Source organism: Saccopteryx bilineata, chromosome 1, assembly GCF_036850765.1.
Source record: "Saccopteryx bilineata isolate mSacBil1 chromosome 1, mSacBil1_pri_phased_curated, whole genome shotgun sequence".
In the NCBI taxonomy this organism is placed as follows: Eukaryota; Metazoa; Chordata; class Mammalia; order Chiroptera; family Emballonuridae; genus Saccopteryx; species Saccopteryx bilineata.
In genome coordinates, this window is record NC_089490.1 from 243,799,304 (window position 1) to 243,820,184 (window position 20,881).

General features: G+C 44.3%; 1 protein-coding gene across 2 annotated transcripts in view; it reads right to left on the reverse strand.

Annotated features, from left to right (window-relative positions):
- Positions 1-8,431: 8,431 nt before the first annotated feature.
- The window catches only part of LIFR (LIF receptor subunit alpha), a 74,637-nt gene continuing 62,187 nt past the window's right edge, over positions 8,432-20,881 (reverse strand). For both annotated transcript variants that reach the window (XM_066240050.1, XM_066240058.1), the window contains one exon: positions 8,432-20,613. In XM_066240050.1, the coding sequence (XP_066096147.1) occupies positions 19,993-20,613 (621 nt within the window). In that variant the 3' untranslated portion in view covers positions 8,432-19,992. The remainder of the gene's footprint in view (positions 20,614-20,881) is intronic.

A 20,881-nucleotide genomic window follows, 5' to 3' on the forward strand; every position in this document is an offset into this window, starting at 1 on the left:
AATAAATAAACTAGAGACATTCACCTTGTGCTTCAACCTTCTGCTGCTTATCTTTGGGACACTTTGATGACCAGGATCCTTCCTCCCAGAAGAATAATGGTAACAACAACCACGATAACAACTCATCCTCTCCTACACTTGGCTTCTTTAATGTGCAGTTTGGAAGAAAGCCACATGATATAAAGTGGGTTTCACCACCTCCCAAGCACCTTCACCTCACTACCTTTTCTTTAGGGCTGTGAGGGTCAGTGCTTCCCAAAATATAACAAGAGTTGCTTTCATAGCACATTTTGAATCAATTGCTTCCAGCCAAAAACATCATTGTGATTTTCGTGAAGTATCCAGCTGAGCTGAAGCCAGAAGAGCCATGTTTGTAGATGAGGTGCTCTTCTGTGCAAGCGTTATCCAGGGAAGCATGCTGGAACTCAGGGGTGTGGGCCCGGGGCTGTGTTGGAGTGGATGAGGATTCCGAATCACCAACTTGGGTGGAATGCTGAAGGGGTGAATGGAAGGGGAGGGGTGACAGACACCACGATGGAGTCAGGGCCCTAGAAATCTGGCTGGGGAGAGCCTCCACAGGACAGGAACCCAAGAGGAGCTGACCACTCAGGAGGCTCAGGGTTGGAGAACAGGGTAAGAGACAGGACATCCCAAGCTAGGAGGAAGCAGGTCTCTTTGACCCGCTCAGTGACAAAAACCAGGAGATGTGGGATGAGTATACAGCACAGGGGGCTGTGAGGATAAACACTGTCCAAAAGCCAAGAGACTTGACCTGGGTCCAAAAGGTGGGAGAGCTCAGACGATCTGAGCCTAGGTGCGTGGGTTTCTGGTTTTGTCTCTGAGCATATCTGCCCTCTGTGTCTGCCGTAATGCCACGTGAGCGGCCACCACAAGACCCCCATGGCATACCAGTGTACGTGGCCACCTCTCACATGCTTGAGTGGTCAGCTTGGCAGCTTGGATGATCTTGGCTGGGCTCGCCTAGGCATTGCTTCTGGTCTTGGCTGGACTTGTTCTCATGGGTAGCAGTTGGCTAATTTAGGATGGTCCCACGTGAGATAGTGAGGCAACTTAGGACCTGTGGAAGCCTGCCAGGTAAGAGCACTAGAGGGAACTCATAAGGCCTTGTGCAGCCGAGGATCAGAACTGCCACAGGTCACTTCTGTCACATCCTATTAGTCGAAGTGCATAGGTTTAAGAGATGAAAATGTAGACTGCCATCTATTGTCACCTGGCAAAGGGCAAAGAGGGTGAAAACTCAGGGCCATTAATGCCGTGAACCCAAGTCATGTGCTGTTGGGAGAAGCGGTGCAAAAATCCTTCTGCAGGGACCCTTGGGAGCCGGACAGGGTCTGTAAAATTCTCAGGAGCTGGCTCAGCCGGTCCAGAGCCGATGGGGCAGCATTTGCCTTTCCTTCTGCCTCCTGGCTACCTCCCTGATCTCCCTCATCCTTTTCCCTGGTGTCTGCCACGTGGTATTGTCCTTATTCGGAGGAGGAGGACCTGGCAGAGGGAAGGCAGGCAAATGTCCGCCCTTACCCTGGCGGACATTTGGGTAAGGGCTCTGCAGAGAGGTGTGCCAGAGAAGGCTGGCGGGCTCCTGGCCCTGATCAAAGTCTGGGAGCAGCCAGGGAGCTCGCAGCTCCACACAGTCCCCGCCCTGCCCAGGAAGGAGGTTGTGAGGCCTGGGTTCCTGAAAAGCTCTGATACCACCATCAGGATCCGAGAAAATTCCCCAGAACTCCCCCCAACCCCGTGCGCTAAGCAAGGTTGGCCGGAGGGTGGGGTAAAGGGAAGGGACTGTGCTTGCTTTTCCTATTAAAACCGACGTCCAGGGCCCCATATGTTTCCTCCTAGCCCATTTCTGGGAGTTCTCCCACGGAGGTCTGCGGGGTCTTCCTTGTCCCTACACCGGCCCCGGGGCGGAGGAGCGCAGCCGGACGGCAGGACTGCGGGCAGCGCTGCGATCCCCGCCCCCTTGTTTGCCTTTCATTTCCGGAGCCGGCCCGCTCGGCCTCCCTCGGTCCAACACAAACAGGCCGCCGCTGTCCCTGCAGCCCGACCGGCCTGGCCCGGCCCGGCCGAGTGGCTGCTGCTTTCCTTCCCACTTTCCGCCCCGACCCCACCCCCCGCCTCCCCGGAGTGGGAGGAAGGAGCTCGGAAACGTGCCCGGAGCTGGCAGGGAGCGCTTTCCACTTGGAGGAAACGCTGCATTTTTCACCTTTAACCTAGAAAAATATGGTTCTCAGAAAGCTTGTTTTTAGCACCGCGAGTTCCCAAAGGAAGAAGGGTGGGAGCAGGAGGGGCTCGCAGCCCCTGTCCGGCTCTGACAGCCAGCCCTGGGCCCTAGAAGGCTGCCGTTTCCCGGGAGGGAAGCCCTCTCGGGGGACAGCCTGCAGGGGCCCAGCGTTGGGGCAATAAAGGCGGAAAACTCCAGCTCCAAGCGAAGAGGCTTGAAGACCTCCGGAGAGGGGCCTGGACAGGGCAGGAGCTGCTCCATCTCCATCCCCTGTCTGGCCTCCGCAGCCAGGCCTGTCCAGGAGCGCGCAGGGGCTGCCCTAGAGGTGGGGAAGGGCGCAAAGGTGTGCCCTGTGCCAGCCTAGGCCCTTAGCCCCTTAGCCGAGAAGGGGCGTGGGAAGCTTATCAAAGGCAGGGAAAGGCCCCAGGACCAGCACCGAAGGGGCCTGGGGAGGAGGGGGCTGCAAGCATCAAATCCCAATTCAGGCTGCTGGGCCCCGCCCTCAGAGGTGGTTCGCGAGATGCAGAGCGGTCATTCATCTGTGTCTCAAGCACAAGGCCAGGGCACACACTACACACAGAAGGGAAAGAGAATCAGCCCTGCCTTGGCCTTGCTTGGGTGTTAAGACCACGGTTTGATGGCACTGAAGCCGGTGGGCCTTGGTAACAGGTCATCCTTAGAAAGTTCTAGCTCACAGGTGGTTGTATTCAGGAAGAAAAATGACTAATCCACTCAGCACATGGGCCGGCTCATGGGATAGGCCCTGTGAGTAACTGCACTTCAACCTCATGGTCAAAGAATGTTCTTAATAACTGTCGGCCTTTGATGAGGGCCCGAGCAGATGGGCATGGCCTGTTTGACTTGGGAAGACAGAGGTTAGCCAGAAAAACACCTGGCAACGTGCCATGGTGCCACCACAAGGACACAACCATGAGGCTCCACTGGGGAGCTTCTCTCCTGTTACCTCTCCCTTCGAATGCAGCCTGCCCAAGCACCCAGGATTGCTCGGTGGCGTGCTGGGGCTCCCTCAGGTGAGCGGTCATGGGCAGGGTAGCCCTGTGGGTGCAGGTGTCAGGGCACAGGCTGGTTGCTCATCTCAGCACCAGGTCTCCCTTCTTCCAAAGTTGTGCTGCAAGGAGTGTAGGTTGGACAAACCGGAAAGCCGAGGCCAGAGCCATGCCTTCAGAGGGCAGCTCAGAGTCCCCCCGACAGTCAGTGAGTTCTGTGTTTGGTCTCTCTCCTTCTCTCCTTTTCCTCCCCCTGCACAGTAACGTCCAGAGCTCAGGGGAGCTGTTGCAAGGTGTTTCGAGGCAGCAACCTGCTCCCCTGGGCCCTGCCTAGCCTGGCCACACCAGATCGGAGGAGCAGGACAGGCCACTCCCTTTCTCTCCTCTTCCCGCCTGCCCTCTCAGAGACGTCTCTGTCCTAGAAAGTGTGTGGCTCCCAGGATTACTTTTTTTCCTGGAAAGATGTGAGAGGAACACTGTGTCTCAGCATTTGGGATGAGGTTGCTCCTTTTCTATTTGTGTATCTTTGTCTCTCTGACTTGCTCAAGTTCCAAATGGTTTACAAAGGCACAGAGCTCTCCCAACATGTGGTATAGCCTCCGCTAAGGTCCCAGCTGCCCAGCTCCCAGCCAGGGCCCAGCCTGGGACTATGGCCTCCTTGGACAGCCTCGTCCTACTAGTATGGAGGGGCTGCAGCTCTGACTTGGCTGAAAAACCACTTGGATTGGAATGTCTCTGAGAAGGAAGGCCAGGGAGGCTCAAGAAATTTGCTCATATTATATACTTATGTTGAAACAAAAGGAACAGGCACCAGGCCAGGGGATTAGCTGCAGAAAGCCCTGTTAGGAAACTGGTGGAAGGGAAGGCAAGCAGAAGCAAAGGAACAGGCAGACCCACAGCATAGAGGAAAGGCGTGTGGTTACAAGGCCTGCTGCGTGGTCTCACTCAGCAACGTATATTAATGTTAATAATATGTATATATGAAAACTCACACATTCACATAGGAATATATGTCTGAAAGGGAAAGCAGTAAAATGTTAAAAATAGCTAATGCCCTTTAAGAAGATAATACGATTTTCTTTTTTATCTTTTTTCTAGTTTTTCTTCAGTGAATCTGTAGTATCTATTGTATTTTGTTTATTTGTTTTTGTTTTGTATTTTTCTGAAGTGAGAAGCTGGGAGGTAGAGAGACAGACCCCCACATGCGCCCAACTGGGATCCACCCGGCATGCCAGTAGGGGGCAATGCTGTACCCATCTGGGCCTTTGCTCCATTGCAACCAGAGCCATTCTAATGCCTGAGGGGGAGGCCATGGAGCCATCCTCAGCACCTGGGCCAACTTTGCTCCAATGGAGCCCTGGCTGCAGGATGGGAAGAGACAGAGAGAAAAGAGAGGGGGAAGGGTGGAGAAGCAGATGAGCGCTTCCCCTGTGTGCCCTGGCCTGGAATCAAACCCAGGACTTCTACACACCGGGCCGATGCTCTACCACTGAGCCAGCTGGCCAGGGCCAATATCTATTGTTTTGTCCACTCAAAATATCACCTCTTTTAAGCCCTGGCTGGATAGCTCGGTTGGAGCATCATCCTAGAGCAGGGGTCCCCAAACTACAGCCCGCGGGCCACATGCGGCCCCCTGAGGCCATTTATCCGGCCCCTGCTGCACTTCCAGAAGGGGCACCTCTTTTATTGGTGGTCAGTGAGAGGTCAATTGACCATCTCATTAGCCAAAAGCAGGCCCATAGTTCCCATTGAAATACTGGTTAGTTTGTTGATTTAAATTTACTTGTTCTTTATTTTAAATATTGTATTTGCTCCCATTTTGTTTTTTTACTTTAAAATAAGATATGTGCAGTGTGCATAGGGATTTGTTCATAGTTTTTTTTTATAGTCCGGCCTTCCAACGGTCTGAGGGACAGTGAACTGGTCCCCTGTGTGAAAAGTTTGGGGACCCTGTCCTAGAGAGAAGTTGCTGGTTCAATTCCCCAGTCAGGGTACATACAAGAGCAGCTTGATGTTTCTGTATCTCTTTCTTTCTCTCTCTCCCTGCCGCTCAAAAAAAAAAAAATCACCTCTCTTCTTTTGGAGGACTGGCCCTCCTCCAACTCTAATACATGGTTCTTACGTCTACAACCTCTGCCAAGCCACATGACCGTACCAGCATGTGACCCAGACTGGCTAATCAGAGCCCCCAGTGGAAGCTGGGAGGCTGTTCCCACCTCTGACTGTAAGTCCGTAAGCTTGGAGGAGCCTGGAACCACGGGCCAGCTCTTTGGAGACACCTGGCCAGAAAGAAGCAAGTTTTAAATATGAAGAGACAGGCATTCTTTCTAGGAGGTGTGTGCCCTGCTGAAGGGACCAGGACTTACCTATCCACACAGGAGATGCCTGAGAGTCAGGCAAGGGTGGCCTCCCAGAGGAGCAGGTAGCAATTGGGGACAGAAATGGTCATGCCAATAGACACTTGGAAGGATACAGAGAACTTTACCCAGGAGAATGAAAATTTCAAAGTAGGGCAGAGGAGAGGAGGGCGCTTGTAGCGGGGGGTAAGAGAAGGGCTCTAACTTGTTGTCACCTCAGATAAAGCCCATTCATCCCCTACCTACCTTATTTTTGTCAGGGAGCTAAGAAGATGAAGGCAGATTTTCCTGTGGGCGACCACAGGGTAGCTGCATTGCTGGGGAAACAGCTGGGTTAGGCTTGCTTGCTTGCACTTCGCATGATTAGCGTGTGAGCACATAGGAAAGGCTTCCACTCAGGGTGGACTGGGATTCGCTTGCCCGCTACCGGGAGGGGCCATTTTGCTGTTTGCCTACTGCTGTGAGAAGTGATCGCCCTGCCGGTTTGCTCACCTGTCTCTGCGAGCGTCCAATAAACAGGAGGGGATGGCCCCACTGCTCCCTGGCTCTGCAGTTCCTCTGCCATCTGCCCAGATCCAGTGTGGACCTGCCTGACCTCCTTGAACATAGCCTTAGGGCCCAGGCCCAGGGAGGAGCTGCCTCGACCACCACAGGGAGCCACAAGCTGGATGGACCCACTTTCTCTCCATAGCTGGAGACCTGCCCACAGGAGGCAGGTGTGTGATGTGATGCATTTCTAATACCCAGAGAAACACATTAAGCCACCCCCTTCCCAGCCCAAGGCACAATTATTTCAGGAATATTTATCGAGCACTTAAGATGAGAGATACAAATGCTATGCTCTATGGATGCAGGAGTAGTGATGGAGACATTGTTCAATTCCTTTTATCAATGCGTTGGATTTGTGCTAATGGCTGTGGAGAAGTGCGGGGTCCTGGGACGCCCGGGAAGGCTTTGGGCTGGCAGTGCTCAAACGGAGCCCTGACGACAGAAAGTGAAGAAAGGTAAGAGGATTGTGTCCGACCACGTGGGATCAGCTCCCGTGGTTCATCTCATGGGGCCTCTGGGTACTGGGGTGTGACCTGAGGTGCGTCTGAACTGGTATGAAGGCATTTACACCTGTAAGGTGTGGAGCAGTCAGGTGCTGCTGGGATTTCTCGGGATAGAGGCTCATCTGTTCTGTTGGGAGCAATATTGACGCTACCTGAAATTATTACAAAACCTCCCTTTGGAAAAGTAGCTTATCGAGGAGAGGATGAGTAACATCTCTCCAGTCACTCAGGGAGTAAGTGGTGGCACTGGCCCTGAGGCAAGTCTGGCTGGGCAGCTCAGGTGAGGCCACAGCTGCCCTGCGTGGGAACCTGCATCAGCTGCCACGGGTTAGGGAGGAAGCCCCAAGTGGTCATTTTTGAAAAGCTGACTCCAGGTCCATTTCTGAAGGGTGTGGTTGTCTACACTGGTAATTGGGTAATTTGTGACTAGGTGGGTCCATTTGTTAACACCCCACTTCTGGGCTCATCCAGCAGCTCTGGGGGAGAGGGGAGGGAGGGGTGCTAGCACTTCCAGCGATAGGAACATAGACAGACTGGTCCCCGCCTCTAAAGCTGAGACTGAAGCCGGCTCTTCAGCCCTGATAACTTGGCTGGGCTGTGAAGGGAAAAGAGATTACATATGAGCCAAGGCTTGAAATTCCTTTTCACCTTTCACCTTTGGGAGGCAGATAAGAATGAGGAGCGCAGGACTGCCCTCCCACTCACTGTGACTGGATGATCTCCATCCACCGCGTGGTTTTGATGATCAGAATCATCCTCAATAGTTTGTCTTGTCTCTTTAATCTGAGACTAATCACTCTGGGATAAAACCAGCTACAATTTAATCCCAGGTCAGGTCAAGCCTCTCTGGTTCTTGTAGACCTAATAAATATTTTTAATTCAATTTTGCTGTTAGTCATTCCACAGGAAGGACAATAGATTGAATTTATAGGTTATTCAAAGTGAATTCTTAGCTCTTCTGTAAAGAACTTGAGTTTGTAAGCTAACATTTCAGTGTAACATAGAATAACATACATTAAAAAAGGATGATTCACACACACATTGTTTCTCTCCCCTAATTATGACATCATTCCTCTCTTTCTGACCTTTTCAAAGTTTCAGAGGTTTATGTTGTTACATGTTTTGGCTCAAGAATTCACCATCTGGGAAACAAGTATGTGCTGAGATCTCCCTGAAGGACAGATCGTATGTGTGAGCTCTTCTACTCAGATACTAACAAAATTCATTTACAATTGGTCTGCAAGTTCTTCAGGGTAAATCCAAGCCCCAATAGTTCCATTGTTACTCAAGGCAAACGTAAGCTACATATGAATACTTCATTTCTCCTCTATGAAATTCTATTTAAGATCAATTCACACTTGACAATTACTGAGGTTCTGCTGAATCAATTACTATATAGCCAAATTCAACAACTTACGATATAATTTTGATATATTCCTAGAATCTCCATAAATGTTGAGGTCATCTTCATAGGAAATAAATTTAAAAACCACACCTTCGTGACCAGTATTTTTTTTATATGTTAGATTCCCACTATTGGATTATTTTTATGCTAACTTCTCTGATAAACAGAATACAGATTTAATGGAACATATGAAAGCTTGTATCAATGGCAAAGCAATGTATTAAATATTTAGTTATAGCCCTATGTGACTGCTTTTGTCACAGTGGTAATTCTTATAGTATGGGACCCAAAGATGTAACAAAGCAAAAGCCACATTTTCCTCAGTGCTTAAAACAGGAAGAAATAACAAATAATGCCCATATCTATCAGTGTAAGTTGTAAGAAAATATATTTATTTTTTCCATGACAATACTATGATACAATTGTTAAATACATGCATGTTTTAAAAACAGACATAAGTAACATCTTTTAAGAGTTAACAGCCAAGCATACTAGTTTTACATTTAAGGTCTCTTAGTAATAGGTTGCTTATATTCTATGTTCTTGCTATAGCCATGTTTTCCAAAAGATATGGAAATTAAACTCTGAAATTATACAATGATATAAAATGAACAAATTTTCCATTCTGACGCAACATCATCTCCAAATTTTCACAAGGCAGAAAATACTTGTCATCTCTGTAAGTGGAGCTGTTTTATTCCACATTAAACTCAGAATTCTGCAATCAGACTGAATCACACAAATATCCCACAACCTAGAGTCTGCTTCCTGTATCTGTATTTAAATGTTTCCTTGTATGATTAAGCATGATTTCAGGTACAGAACATCACATCACTCAGGTCAAAAAAAAAAAAAAAAAGAAAGAAAAGGTCTGTAGTGGTAACATTTCAAGAAATGAGAAAGGGAACAGTTCTAGATCTGCAGTTTCTCCCTATCTTTCAGCTACATTTGCACACACCTGACCAAACAAAAATTAGTAAAGAGTTGCTAGTATTTATTTAAAAATTGAAAATATTTAACATATAACATCCCCTTTGAAAAAACACTCATTCTACAAACAACCTTATACAAAACAAAAACTTATATCTGTTCACAGTATGTGTATTTTGTAAACAGTAATTCACTATAATGCAATTTTGAGAGTAAACTGATTTCCTAGCATTATTAAGAACTTATGGCTAGCTAGTGAAAGAATAAAAAGTAATACATTCCTACTAAAAAAAGTTGAGTATTTTAAAATGACCTGACCTTTGGACATACCTTTTAAGGTGGCACCATCTCAGATTTAGGATGTCTTTCTATCTAGGCCAATCTTTTCCATCAATTCTGAATTGAACGTTTTTTGTTTGCTTGCTTTTTTAAAGGCCATGCTCTTAGGGGGCAGAAATAATGGGATAAAACAAATCCCAGGTATCGTATAATACCTATCTTTCCACAACAATAAATTGAAGGTTTCTTTTCATGTGTTGTCTTCAACTATTCATAATGTGTTCACATATTTCCTAAACATTATGTTGGAAGAAAATAATTAAACAGAAGGATATATCATAAATAATGGGAGAAAGCATTTAGAATCAAACTGGGGGCAGAATATTTTTTTTAAATGTATGAAAATCATCATTCAGTATTGTTTTCTATGATCAACTGCAAAAATACTAGTGTCAAACCAATACATCTTAACTTGTTTTATGTTTTAACAAAAATTGTATTATCCCCGTAAATCTTTTGATATTTTCTAATACATGACTGGAATGCTTAGGAAAAATGGTAAGTTCAGAAACTGAAAGTTGGTTTTCCGTTTCTAGGACAAGAGCGGGTAAGGGGAGGGAAAGGGGGAGAAGGGTCCCAGTGCCTCCCTGCCTGGTGGTAGACAGAAGGGCAGTTTTGGCAGATGGGCGAGGGCGCTGCGGGTCCGAAGGGGGCGTTTTCCCTTTCAAGCACGGTGCAGCCCCAGGACTTTTGTTTGCCCAGGGAGGAGCAGCGTGGGAGACAGAGAACCCAGGTACCACATCTGAGACAAAGTCCTGGGGAAGATCCACAAAGCTACCAGTGCAGGCAACATAACAAAAGTGAAGCTGATCTGTTGCTCCGGATAACAGCGTAGATGACAGACAAGATGAACAGGACAGCTCTACGTCTGGCCTGTGCCATGACCATCCGAGTGGTGACGCTCTAGCAGGCAGGAAATGCCTGTTGAACCTCTGTGACAATGAAAACAAGACAGCTCTGATTAAGGCTGTGCAGTGCCAGGCAGAGGAAGGTGCAGCTATTCTGCTAGAGTGCGGAGCAGATCCAAATGTAATGGGCATCCATGGCAACACTGCTCTCCACCATGCTGCCCTGAGGGAAACGCAAGCCCTTGTAGAGAAGCTGCCTACACACGAAACCATGATCGAAGTGAGAAACAAGGATGACCTCACAGCACTTATACTGGCTGAAAGTGAAAACGAACAGATGGTGGAACTTTTAGTCTATACAGAGGCAAGAGTCTACCAGATAGAAAGCAATCACCATCCAACCTTGGAAAGTATAGAAGAAAGGAGATCTCAAAAGTCTTCTGAAAGGAGCAAAAGTCTTGGTCGAGAAGAGTCTCCAAACCAAGAATCAAGAAAAACAAGTTCAAGTTCATAGAGGGAGGAAGAGAGAGACGCGAACATCACTCTATTCCTGAATGTGCCCCAACTGGGGATCGAACTGGAAATGTCTTTACTTTGGGATGGTGCTCTAACAAACTGAGCTCTTTAAACAGCCTTTCCAGCAAACCTGACATTAATGAGCCTGGCTTCCATCAGATGATGAAGACTTGGATTGGGAGCCCAAGACGGTCGGTCATGAAGCCAAGCTTAGCTGACGTTACAAAGAAAGAAGCAAGTGCTCCAGAGAACAAAACAACAATTCAACTGATGTTGATGGAGAACCCAAAGGTAATAGTGGTGGTAAAATGTCAGCATTAGCATTGGGAGAAGACAAAGATGCAGAATCACCTGGGGTTTGGGGAGTTCCTGTGCGGCTCTCCCACAGAAGTCTGCACAGAAGTCCATTTTTACTTGAGGCTCCAGATCAAAGTAGAAAAACATACTAACTGGACAAGTAGAAGATTCTACTGAAAAACCTTCTCACTCAAAGCCTACCACAAAAGTGCAGGATCCTGCTCCCGAGAAAGCAGTACAAATGAAGGATGCACACCATCCAGATGAGAACTAGACTTAGCAGTGACATCACCGGAAGAACAAGAAAGACTTGATGGAGGTGGAAATACCGTCCACAAAGACACATGTAAAAATCAAAGCAAGCAAATCCCTCTCCCACTTTTCCATCTGCAAGAAGTCTCTCAAGAACCAGAAATAGGCCCTGGCTGGTTTGCTCAGTGGTAGAGTGTTGGCCTGGCATGTGGAAGTCCTGGGTTTGATTCCTGGTCAGGGCACACAGGAGAAGTTACCATCTGCTTCTCCACCCCTCCCCCTCTCACTTCTCTCTTTCTCTCTCTCTCTTCTCCTCCCTCCTGCAGCCATGGTTCGACTGGAGTGAGTTGGCCTCAGATGTTGAGGATGGCTCCAGTTGCAATGGAGCAGCGGCCTCAGATGGGCAGAGCATCGCTCCCTAGGGGCACGCCAGATGGATCCTGGTCAGGCGCATGCGAGAGTCTGTCTCTATCTCACATCCTCTAACTAAATTAAAAAAAAAAGAGCCAGAAATAAATAGCAAATGTGACAGAGATAATATGTCTGCATATTCAGGACATCCTTCTGTGTAAAAGGAAGAACTACTACATGATGACTCAAAAGAAGGAGCAAGCTTAAGACAAATCCTCTAACTAAACAAATAACATACTTTGGGATGAAAAGGGTGTATTTGGAGTTTCTGCCTGTGCAGTATCCCAAACATTTCCTGAAGAACCCACTCTCAAAAATGCTCTTCCGTCTCATTTGTTCCCTGGGTTCTCAGAAGATGCTTCTCGGTTACCTTCTTTGTTTAGGTGAAATTACACTATGAAAATGACCCCAAACCAGACACTGGGCATGTTTTTAACAAAAATGAGGTGAGTTTTTATAATGATACAGAAAATAAAAATATAAGGAACCCAGTAGTTACATTTGAAGTGAAGGGAGACCAAGAGTTTGATATGCAGATGACCAAAAATATGAACCCAAGTAGCAGGAGTGGGACGTTAAGCACTGAACATAAACTTCAGTCTTGTGATCCGAAAGGACATCTTGAACTGACTGAAATAAAAAGGCTGGCTATTTCTGCAGCTACAAATACTTACAAGAAAAGAGAGACTTTTTTCAGAAACCATCATATGCAGATAATTACAGTGCTAGTGAAGTGTAGGAAAAAAAGGCTCTTAACATGAATAATTTTTTTTTTTGGCAAAACTTTCTCTAAAACACAGAGATAAGAACTTACTTTTTCTGAAAGTAAGTTATTCCCTATTCCCAGCCGTGAGGCGGGTTTCTCAGACTGTGGCCATGGGCTAACTTTGCAAAGTTGCAGGTGTATAGATAAACATTGTAAAAAAGCTTGTTTCACTGCTTTGTTTTACTGCTATACTTTCTCCCCTCCCCATTCCTCAGTCAGTATGTCCCTATAAAAAGCCAGCCTCCCCCCCACCCCCCGTGTGGTCTGCACGCATTGCTAGCTAATAAAGACTTCCTAATTTGGCTAATTGTGTGGCAAGACGTTTGTTTCTCGCTGTTCCTATACAACATATACAACACTAGTAACTGTAAGAGCATGGAAATTGAATTTGAAGATGCGGGTAGCTCCCCACAGTATAATGACTGACAGAGCATCTAAAGTATGTCTAACTGAAGAATTATAGCAAGATATGAAGGGTTGAAGAATGACATGGACATGCTCAAGGTAGAGCTGGCTTTGATAAAAGAGAAGGTTCAACTTCCAAGTGAGTCTCAGGATGAAAAAGAGCAATAAAATAAACATACTGAGTTAATCCAATAGCTGCAGTATATACTTCTCACAAAAATTAGGGGATATTTCAAAATGACTATGAAGTGATAAGAAAAGCATTTGACTTTTTTTTTATTAAACAAGAACATCAGAAAAGCAAACAAGTCAAAGAAAGTTGTTCAATTATGCAAATGAGATGCAAAACCAACTTTTATTTCATTGGTGAAAAGGCTGAAAGTACTGAAGTATCTGCATGTTCCCTGATCCCCTAATTTTTGTGAGTATGTAGTTTGGATCAAGAAAGGAAGAAAATGGTGAAGCAGAAACAGAGAACATCAGATTAAAAGAACTCTTAACAATTAAGGAAGTTAAATGAATATGAAAACTGAGAGTTTAGTTTCCTTGGAGGTTCAAAACCGAGTAAACTTGAAATGGATATTCAGATTAATACATTAAAAGATTAAGTTACAAGAAGCACAAAATCGGTGTACAGCAGCCATAAAATGTGCAGAGGAGACACAGGATCAGAGGCACAGGCTTGAAACTGAAAATGCTAAGTTAAAAGTTACAATCAAAAAGCAAGTACAGCCTGACCCGTGGTGGTGCAGTGGATAAAGCATCGACCTGGAACACTGAGGTTGCCGGTTCAAAACCCTGGGTTTGCCTGGTCAAGGCACATATGGGAGTTCATGCTTCCTGCTCCTCCCTCCCTTCTCTCACTCTCTCTTTCTCCTCTCTAAAATGAATAAATAAAATCTTTAAAAAAAAAGGCAAGCACACATAATTGAACAGCTTCAGACAAACCTGTTAGACACAAATTTGAATGATGATCTTGTAGCAAAACTGGAAACTGCATCTTCAAAATGTCTGTCTGGATGAAAAGAGCAAATGTCTTCAACAGGAATTATTATGTATAAAAAATATACAAAAGAAGTGTGAACAATTAGAGAATGAAAATGAGAAGTTAAAAAAAAATTCAAAACCCATACAGAACAGAATAGGGTAGAATACACGGAGGTCAAAAGGTACAAAAGGGAGACTGAAAAAAGAACAAGACAAGATTTAGCTAAAAAAAATAGAAGAAATCAATTTTTACAGATGCAAAAAGCTTCTCAAGAAATTTCAGAGTATCATAATGCCTCAATAGTAAGTCAACTGGAACTCAGAAATCAAGATTTGAAATATGAAGTCTCCAAAATAAAAACTAGAAGATTTGGAGTACTTCCTCTTTGAAATGGAAACTTCTCGATTCTGTAATAACAAAGAACTAGAAAAATGCAAGCAACTCTACCTAGAAGAATCAGAAGGTAGAAAGTCATTGGCAAATGAACTAAACAAGACCTAGGACCGTGATGGCAAATCTTTTTATAAAAACCACCCACTTTTTCAGTGCTGGTCAACCTGGTCCCTCTTGCCCACTAGTGGGTGTTTCAGCTTTCATGGTGGGACCAACCAAACAGCCCCGTGACTGGCCCACCATGAAAGCTGGAATGCCCACTAGTGGGCAGGAGGGACCAGGTTGACCAGCAGTGCAAAAGTGGGCAGTTTTTATAAAAAGGTTTGCCATCATGGACCTAGGAGAAGCCAGTCTAGGCCCACACCACCCTTATCCTGCAGAAACAGCAGACATGTCGTCATTCAGCACTGTTAACAGGAGGCCCGACTGGGAGATGCCTTCTGGGGGAAATCTTAGTAATAGTTTTCTTTCCAGTAGAATGTCTAATCCAAGAGAAAACTTGGCAATTCCTTCTTCAAGTCCAGAGCCTTCCTTTTCCTCGAAAGAAATGCAGCAGGAGATTCAAAAAATGCTAACTAGAGGATTAAAAGAAGATGGTGCTCAAGTTAAATATGAATGCTATCGATCTTATCATGCAATACAGTTTTATCATTCAGATTCAAATGAAGATCGCCTTTAAGAGCAAAACAAGAACATGCAGAGATTTTAAAGAAAAATTATATGATATAAAATAAATAGGAAAAATATATTTACTGACTGTTTATATAAAATGGTAATTGTTTCCATTGATCGCATTGCATTTGAATTTTTTCCTTTTTTTAAAAAAATTTTTGTTTGGAAAGTTGAGTTTGACAGGGTGGCACTGATTGAGGGGAGCACATGGGATTTGGGTGGACATCTCTGTGGCACTTGGGCTATTCACTGTGTTGTGTGCCCCTCGCCCAGGATCCAATCATTTTCCGTCACTCCGCTGAAGTTAATTTTCTAAATAAAATTTTAAAATTAAAAAAAAAGAAGGAAACTGAAAGTTATCCATTTAAAATGGGATAATTCTAAAGGGAAGTACATTTTAAATGTACATAAAGGAATTTAATACCTTTAAGTGAGCCATTCAATCAGGCATACAAAATATTTTTGGCTTAAGTACAGCATAAAGTCTATATTGTGATGACTGCTTTTATTTTTAAGAGTTCTGTCTACTGCAAAGACAATCTTAGGAGATATATGTAAATGTAATAAAATGAATTTCCTTAAAAATTAAATATTACCCCCTATTTACATCTCTTAGTTTTTTAGAGTATTGAGTTATAGCAACCAAAAAGAATTATAAGTTACTACTGCTTTGTGTTTAATATTCAATCAGTTATAATTTACTTGAGAGGTTTTGCATTTCTTGTTTCTATGGTTCTTCAGCTAGGCACTTGCACATAAAAACATTCAGAGGGTTTCCCCTCTTAAAATACTATTTTTAGTTTTCATCAAAGTGTTGCACAGTTAGAATTTGTCTTGTACAGGTAAACTGTGTATAACTAGTACACTTATAATCTAAAATATTAACATTCTTAATATAGGGAGAAACAAGCACTACTTATGGTTAAAAATAACAGAATCTTATAATAACATAATTATATGGATTTGGATATATTCTACATCAAATCACATCTCCTAAAATTTTACCTGACACAATTTTACCTGACATTTAAATTGAATGTTCTTAATCCTCCCTACTGGTGTTGATAATGGTCCTGGTACATAATCCATGAAGATAGAAATAGACCCAATCAAACCAAGTAATTTCCAATGATATTCCAAGGCCATATCTAAAAGAGTCATTTCCAGTAAGGTTGGACAGGAATCCTTTTCTTCTGTGAAACATTTTCTTTTGGATATAATAGATGGGCATGGTACTATGAAACTTTGTTTCAACAGAAAATACCAGTATAAAATAAACACTTAAAAAAAACAACAGTTTGTCAGCCCTGGCCGTTTGGCTCAGTGGTAGAGTGTCGGCCTGGCATGCAGGAGTCCTGGGTTCGATTCCTGGCCAGGGCACACAGGAGAGGCACCCATCTGCTTCTCCACCCCTCCCCCTCTCCTTCCTCTCTCTCTCTTCCCCTCCCGCAGCCAAGGCTCCACTGGAGCAAAGTTGGCCCGGGCACTGAGGATGGCTTCATGGCCTCTGCTTCAGGCACTAGAATGGCTCTGGTTGCAACAGAGCAACACCCCAGATGGGCAGAGCATCGCCCCCTGGTGGGCATGCCGGGTGGATCCCAGTCGGGCACATGCAGGAGTCTGACTGCCTCCCCGTTTCCAACTTCAAAAAAATACAAAAAAAAAAAACCCAAAACAAAAAACAGTTTATCAAAACAATGAGTGCTCATAGTAATCAATTAAGCTTGCCTGTCAAGGTGTATTGTTGGTTTGGTACACATGCTGGTGGGTACAAACTTATCCCAAGCTATATACCTATCCAATATAAAGAAACTCTGGACACATAAAATTAGGGAGAAATACAATATGTAGTGATGCTTTTGCATGAGTCTTTCCCGAGTTTTTACTCAAACTGTGCAGCCACTTCTAGAGTATTGAATCTTGAAGCCAATAGCCTCAGATCTGTACAAGGGATACCTTGACTCAACTGCCCTTCTGAAAAACTCTGCTAAATCAGCAGTCTGGGATGAGACTTAACAAAAAACTACTCACTGGACTTCCATGACATGCTTAGTCTTTGTAATTAGCTAATGATTCCACGTTATTCTTGAGATGCCCAATTTTATACTTTCAAAATAAGAAAAAAGTAAAAGATGCACAGATTTTAACAGAAAACCACAAAAATTACTTTAAATATTAAATAAGCAAAAGGTCTTCCCAGATTATGTGCCTGAGCAGTAGGAAACTTTAAAATAACATTTTCTGCACACTGACATGTTAGGGAGTACTTTAGTTTCAAAATACCATAAAATTGATTTCAAGTTCCTTTTGGAAGAAAATATTCCTTAGTCTCCTTTACTAATCTACATATTGAATTACCCAAATACAGAAAGAACAATAGTATTCTTTAATTATGAAAGGTAAAAAGACAACGAAGAAATTATAGGACTAATTTCCCACAAGAACACAAGTTGCATGAAGTTTCAAAACTGTGACCTTTGCCACACGGTTAAGGATTAGAGGTTCTAAATGCAATCCTTCAGCTCCACGAGCAGTGCAAGTAATGCTGGTATGGGAGCGTGAGGCCTTAAACTTTCCCGTGAGCAGCTGCTCCGGGGTCTAAGCTGCAGGAAACAGCAAGGCCAACACCTGAGCAAATCAACACATGACTCAACTCTCCAGGTACTCAAGGCCAACACCTGAGCAAATCAACACATGACTCAACTCTCCAGGTACTCAGGGCCAATCTCAATTCCAGGCTTCTACAGGCTCGAAACAGTGAAGACTTCAGTTCTAGATGAGTCTACGCCATGCACTACATAGTGTAAAAGGTCTATCTAATGTTAAAAGCCTCGCTAAGTCTTCTAAACATTTTTTTTATTAACTAGTGATTATTTCAGAGGGTCACTCACAAGAAAAATACAGTCGTAATGACCACCAGGACGTCCCTTCCTCACATGAGAAGCTTGACTGGAATCGGATGGAAGAGACAGGAAAATGAATTTGTGGACAGAGTGAAAGGATTCAAGAACCCAGTGAGAGCCACCATTAGCCAAACAAACGAGTCATTATACAGAAGGGTACTGCATCCAGATGGTCACAGTGGGAACACATAAAAATTGATGACTGAGATCACACAATCTCTTCTGGTCTTTTCCCATTATCTCAGTTTAGTGTAGTTTAGACCAATAAACTTCTACCTTAGCCAACACATCTTACAGAGACACAGTGAAGGATCTACAGGTTTCAATGGGGAACGAGGCATGAGCTGGGGAAAAGAGGTATTGTGACACACTTCAGCAGGGAAAGAAGGCAGCCCCAGGTCTGAATGTCTCAGATGAAACCTAAGGGAAGGAGCCCAAGAGGAGAAATAAAGATGACAGAGGGAACTCTGTTAGAGGTGGCCCTGGTTGGAGACCTGTTTCATTGTTGCAAGTCTCTATGAGCTGTTATATAGTTTTAATATACCATGTGTGTACATAACTGTTTCATTCCACATGTCCATATATCATGAAGCTCAGGAATTTAGCTGAATTCTAGTTAAAACCTGGATTCACAGAGTACCTATACAGATTTTGCCCTCTGTCACCCTGTGGTTTTTTTTTCTACAACACAGTTTTCATAAAGATACATTAGAAGCGAGGGGAGAAAAAAAATAAAACAAAACAACCCTGATCCATTATGTACAAATGCATTACAGAACCTCAGATGATTAAAAAAAAATAAAGGCATATCTTGACTTACTCAGGTATTTCAATATTTTAAGTACTATTACCTTAAGTATCAAAAGACAAAATACATAGACAACTTGAGGGCAGGAGCAAGATCAGATACACTTTGTGGTTTTGCACCTGCTTTTCTCAGAACCACATTCAATCCAGACATCATTTACAAACCCCCAGGGTGGGCAGAGTGTGCTGGGAAGACACAAGGCTCTGGATGGCTTACCAAGCAGCTTGCAATACAGGGTTCCCATAGAGTCAAATGAATTTGCTGACATTTCATGTAAAATAGCCCTTGAGTAACTTGTTCCTGTAAGAAGCATGATCTTTTTAGTTGATATTTTAAAAAACTGAGGACTGGGTCGAATAGTCTGGACTGAGAGAGAAGGAACTGCTACGAGCCATGATCAGAAGGAGCACCTGCCATGAGGTATCACAGCCCCAGCCCCAGCGACCAGCTCAGTGGCATGGCCTTTTCAGGAAGAACTGAGGCAGTCAGAACTGCAGAGAGCTAATGCTGCTAGATACTGCTTAGTAGTCGTCTCAAACAGTAAGTCATGGGGACTGTATGCTTATGAATAATATAAAAAAATAACCCAAATTTAAAAAAAAAAAAACACTTAGATCTATAGTCTTAGGAATTTAAGTTTAAAATATTAGGGTGATCAACTTCAATATGGAAAGCAAGCATGAAAATTAAAAAAATAATGGAGAGGTCTGGAAAACCTACCAAAGGCAGAAGAGACGATTCTGGTTTGGGCAGCTCAGTGTCACGCTCATTTTCCAAGTTTGTACCCCTGAGAAAACTGTTTGATAATCGTGATACAGTAGGCACAGGAATCAGCATTCTTTATCAAACAAAACACTAAATGGCTATTGCTACATTACAAATTATATTAAATTTTGTAAATGCTGTGAATAGAGGAGAATCATGTTAAAAGTTTTCAAATCTGTGCTTGGTTTTCATCCAGAATGGAGCAAATGTCAGGCAGATCCACACTGCCTGCTACTTGGACATTTTTCTCCCTTGCCTGCAAATTGGCCACTCCATGAAGCATACAGGTGAGAAAACCACAAACCACAGAACAGGATACAATTGCTGTGGGGTTTGTTTTGCATGATGGACCAGACGGTACTAAGGTACTAGGCTAGAAGTGCTTCTGGAAGGTAGAGGAACGGGAGAATCCTTTGGCTCGAATGACAAATAGCTCCACATCTTGAACTGTGTGGACTGAACTTCTGCGTTGCTCTACTCTGGCTTTTAGACTACATTAAAAGCACATGAACACTTTCCGGGTGACTTCCACGCAGTGAAGCCCACCTCACTGACACTTCACAGGATCCCTCCCAGGCGCCCCGTGCTGACACAGTGTTAGTAATGACAGCTTATTGAGATGGCAGGCGCAAGTGACACTTAATCATTTGGTTTGTTCTGAAAAAAGTTTGTAAAGGACCACCCTCCTCCATTAGATTTAGGAGAGTCTTCGTCCTTAGGAGGAATCAGAAACTGTCGGGAGTTAATGGAGCAGGGACTTCCAAAAGACACAATTTCGCTGTTGCTATCTGTGGATCTGGGAGAGTCTGGAGACACTAAGTTCCAGGTGTTCACATTGGCCTGCGGTCTGTAGCCGGCAGTTTTATCTAAGTCATCTTCTGCCGCTGCCTCTTCCACAGAAGTCACAGGGAGGTGCATTTGTGGCTTGTAGCCTGCCGCGGCCACAGGGTTGGTCTCCTGTTCCTCCTCGGGCTTTGCCTGGGGCTGGTACATGGACTGGACATCGATGTAAATAACTTGTGAAGCCCCTCCAGCTTCATCCACTCCTGGGTTTGGTATTTCTTCCTCAATGACTGGGGGGCAGTAGGACACAACCACGTGATTTTCGGGTTCAGCTCCAGACCTATCTTCTGGACACTCGGCTACTGGAGAAATTATTTCTGTATCTTCTATTTTAGGAAATGTGGTTCGAGTTTCCAGAACCTCGACATTATTTGGGGTACAAGGATTCATTTCCAATGTTTTAAGAGCACTGTTTCCCTAGAAGTCAATTTTAAAAGAGATTTAAGGATAGCACCAAAGTTGATGTCCAATGCCCCTCCCACACAAAGGGGCATTCTTTTATCTATTTTTTTTTTCCGCCATATTTGCTTGTAAAAATTTCTCTCTACTGTTCTGTAGTGCATACTGGAGCAAAGCTACTTTTTTTTTCTACCTATCAATATTATTCTTGCTATGAATAGTAGCGGGGAAAAGAGCATGGTATAAATGACTTAAAATGAATAATTTTAGAAATTCAGATGTCAGA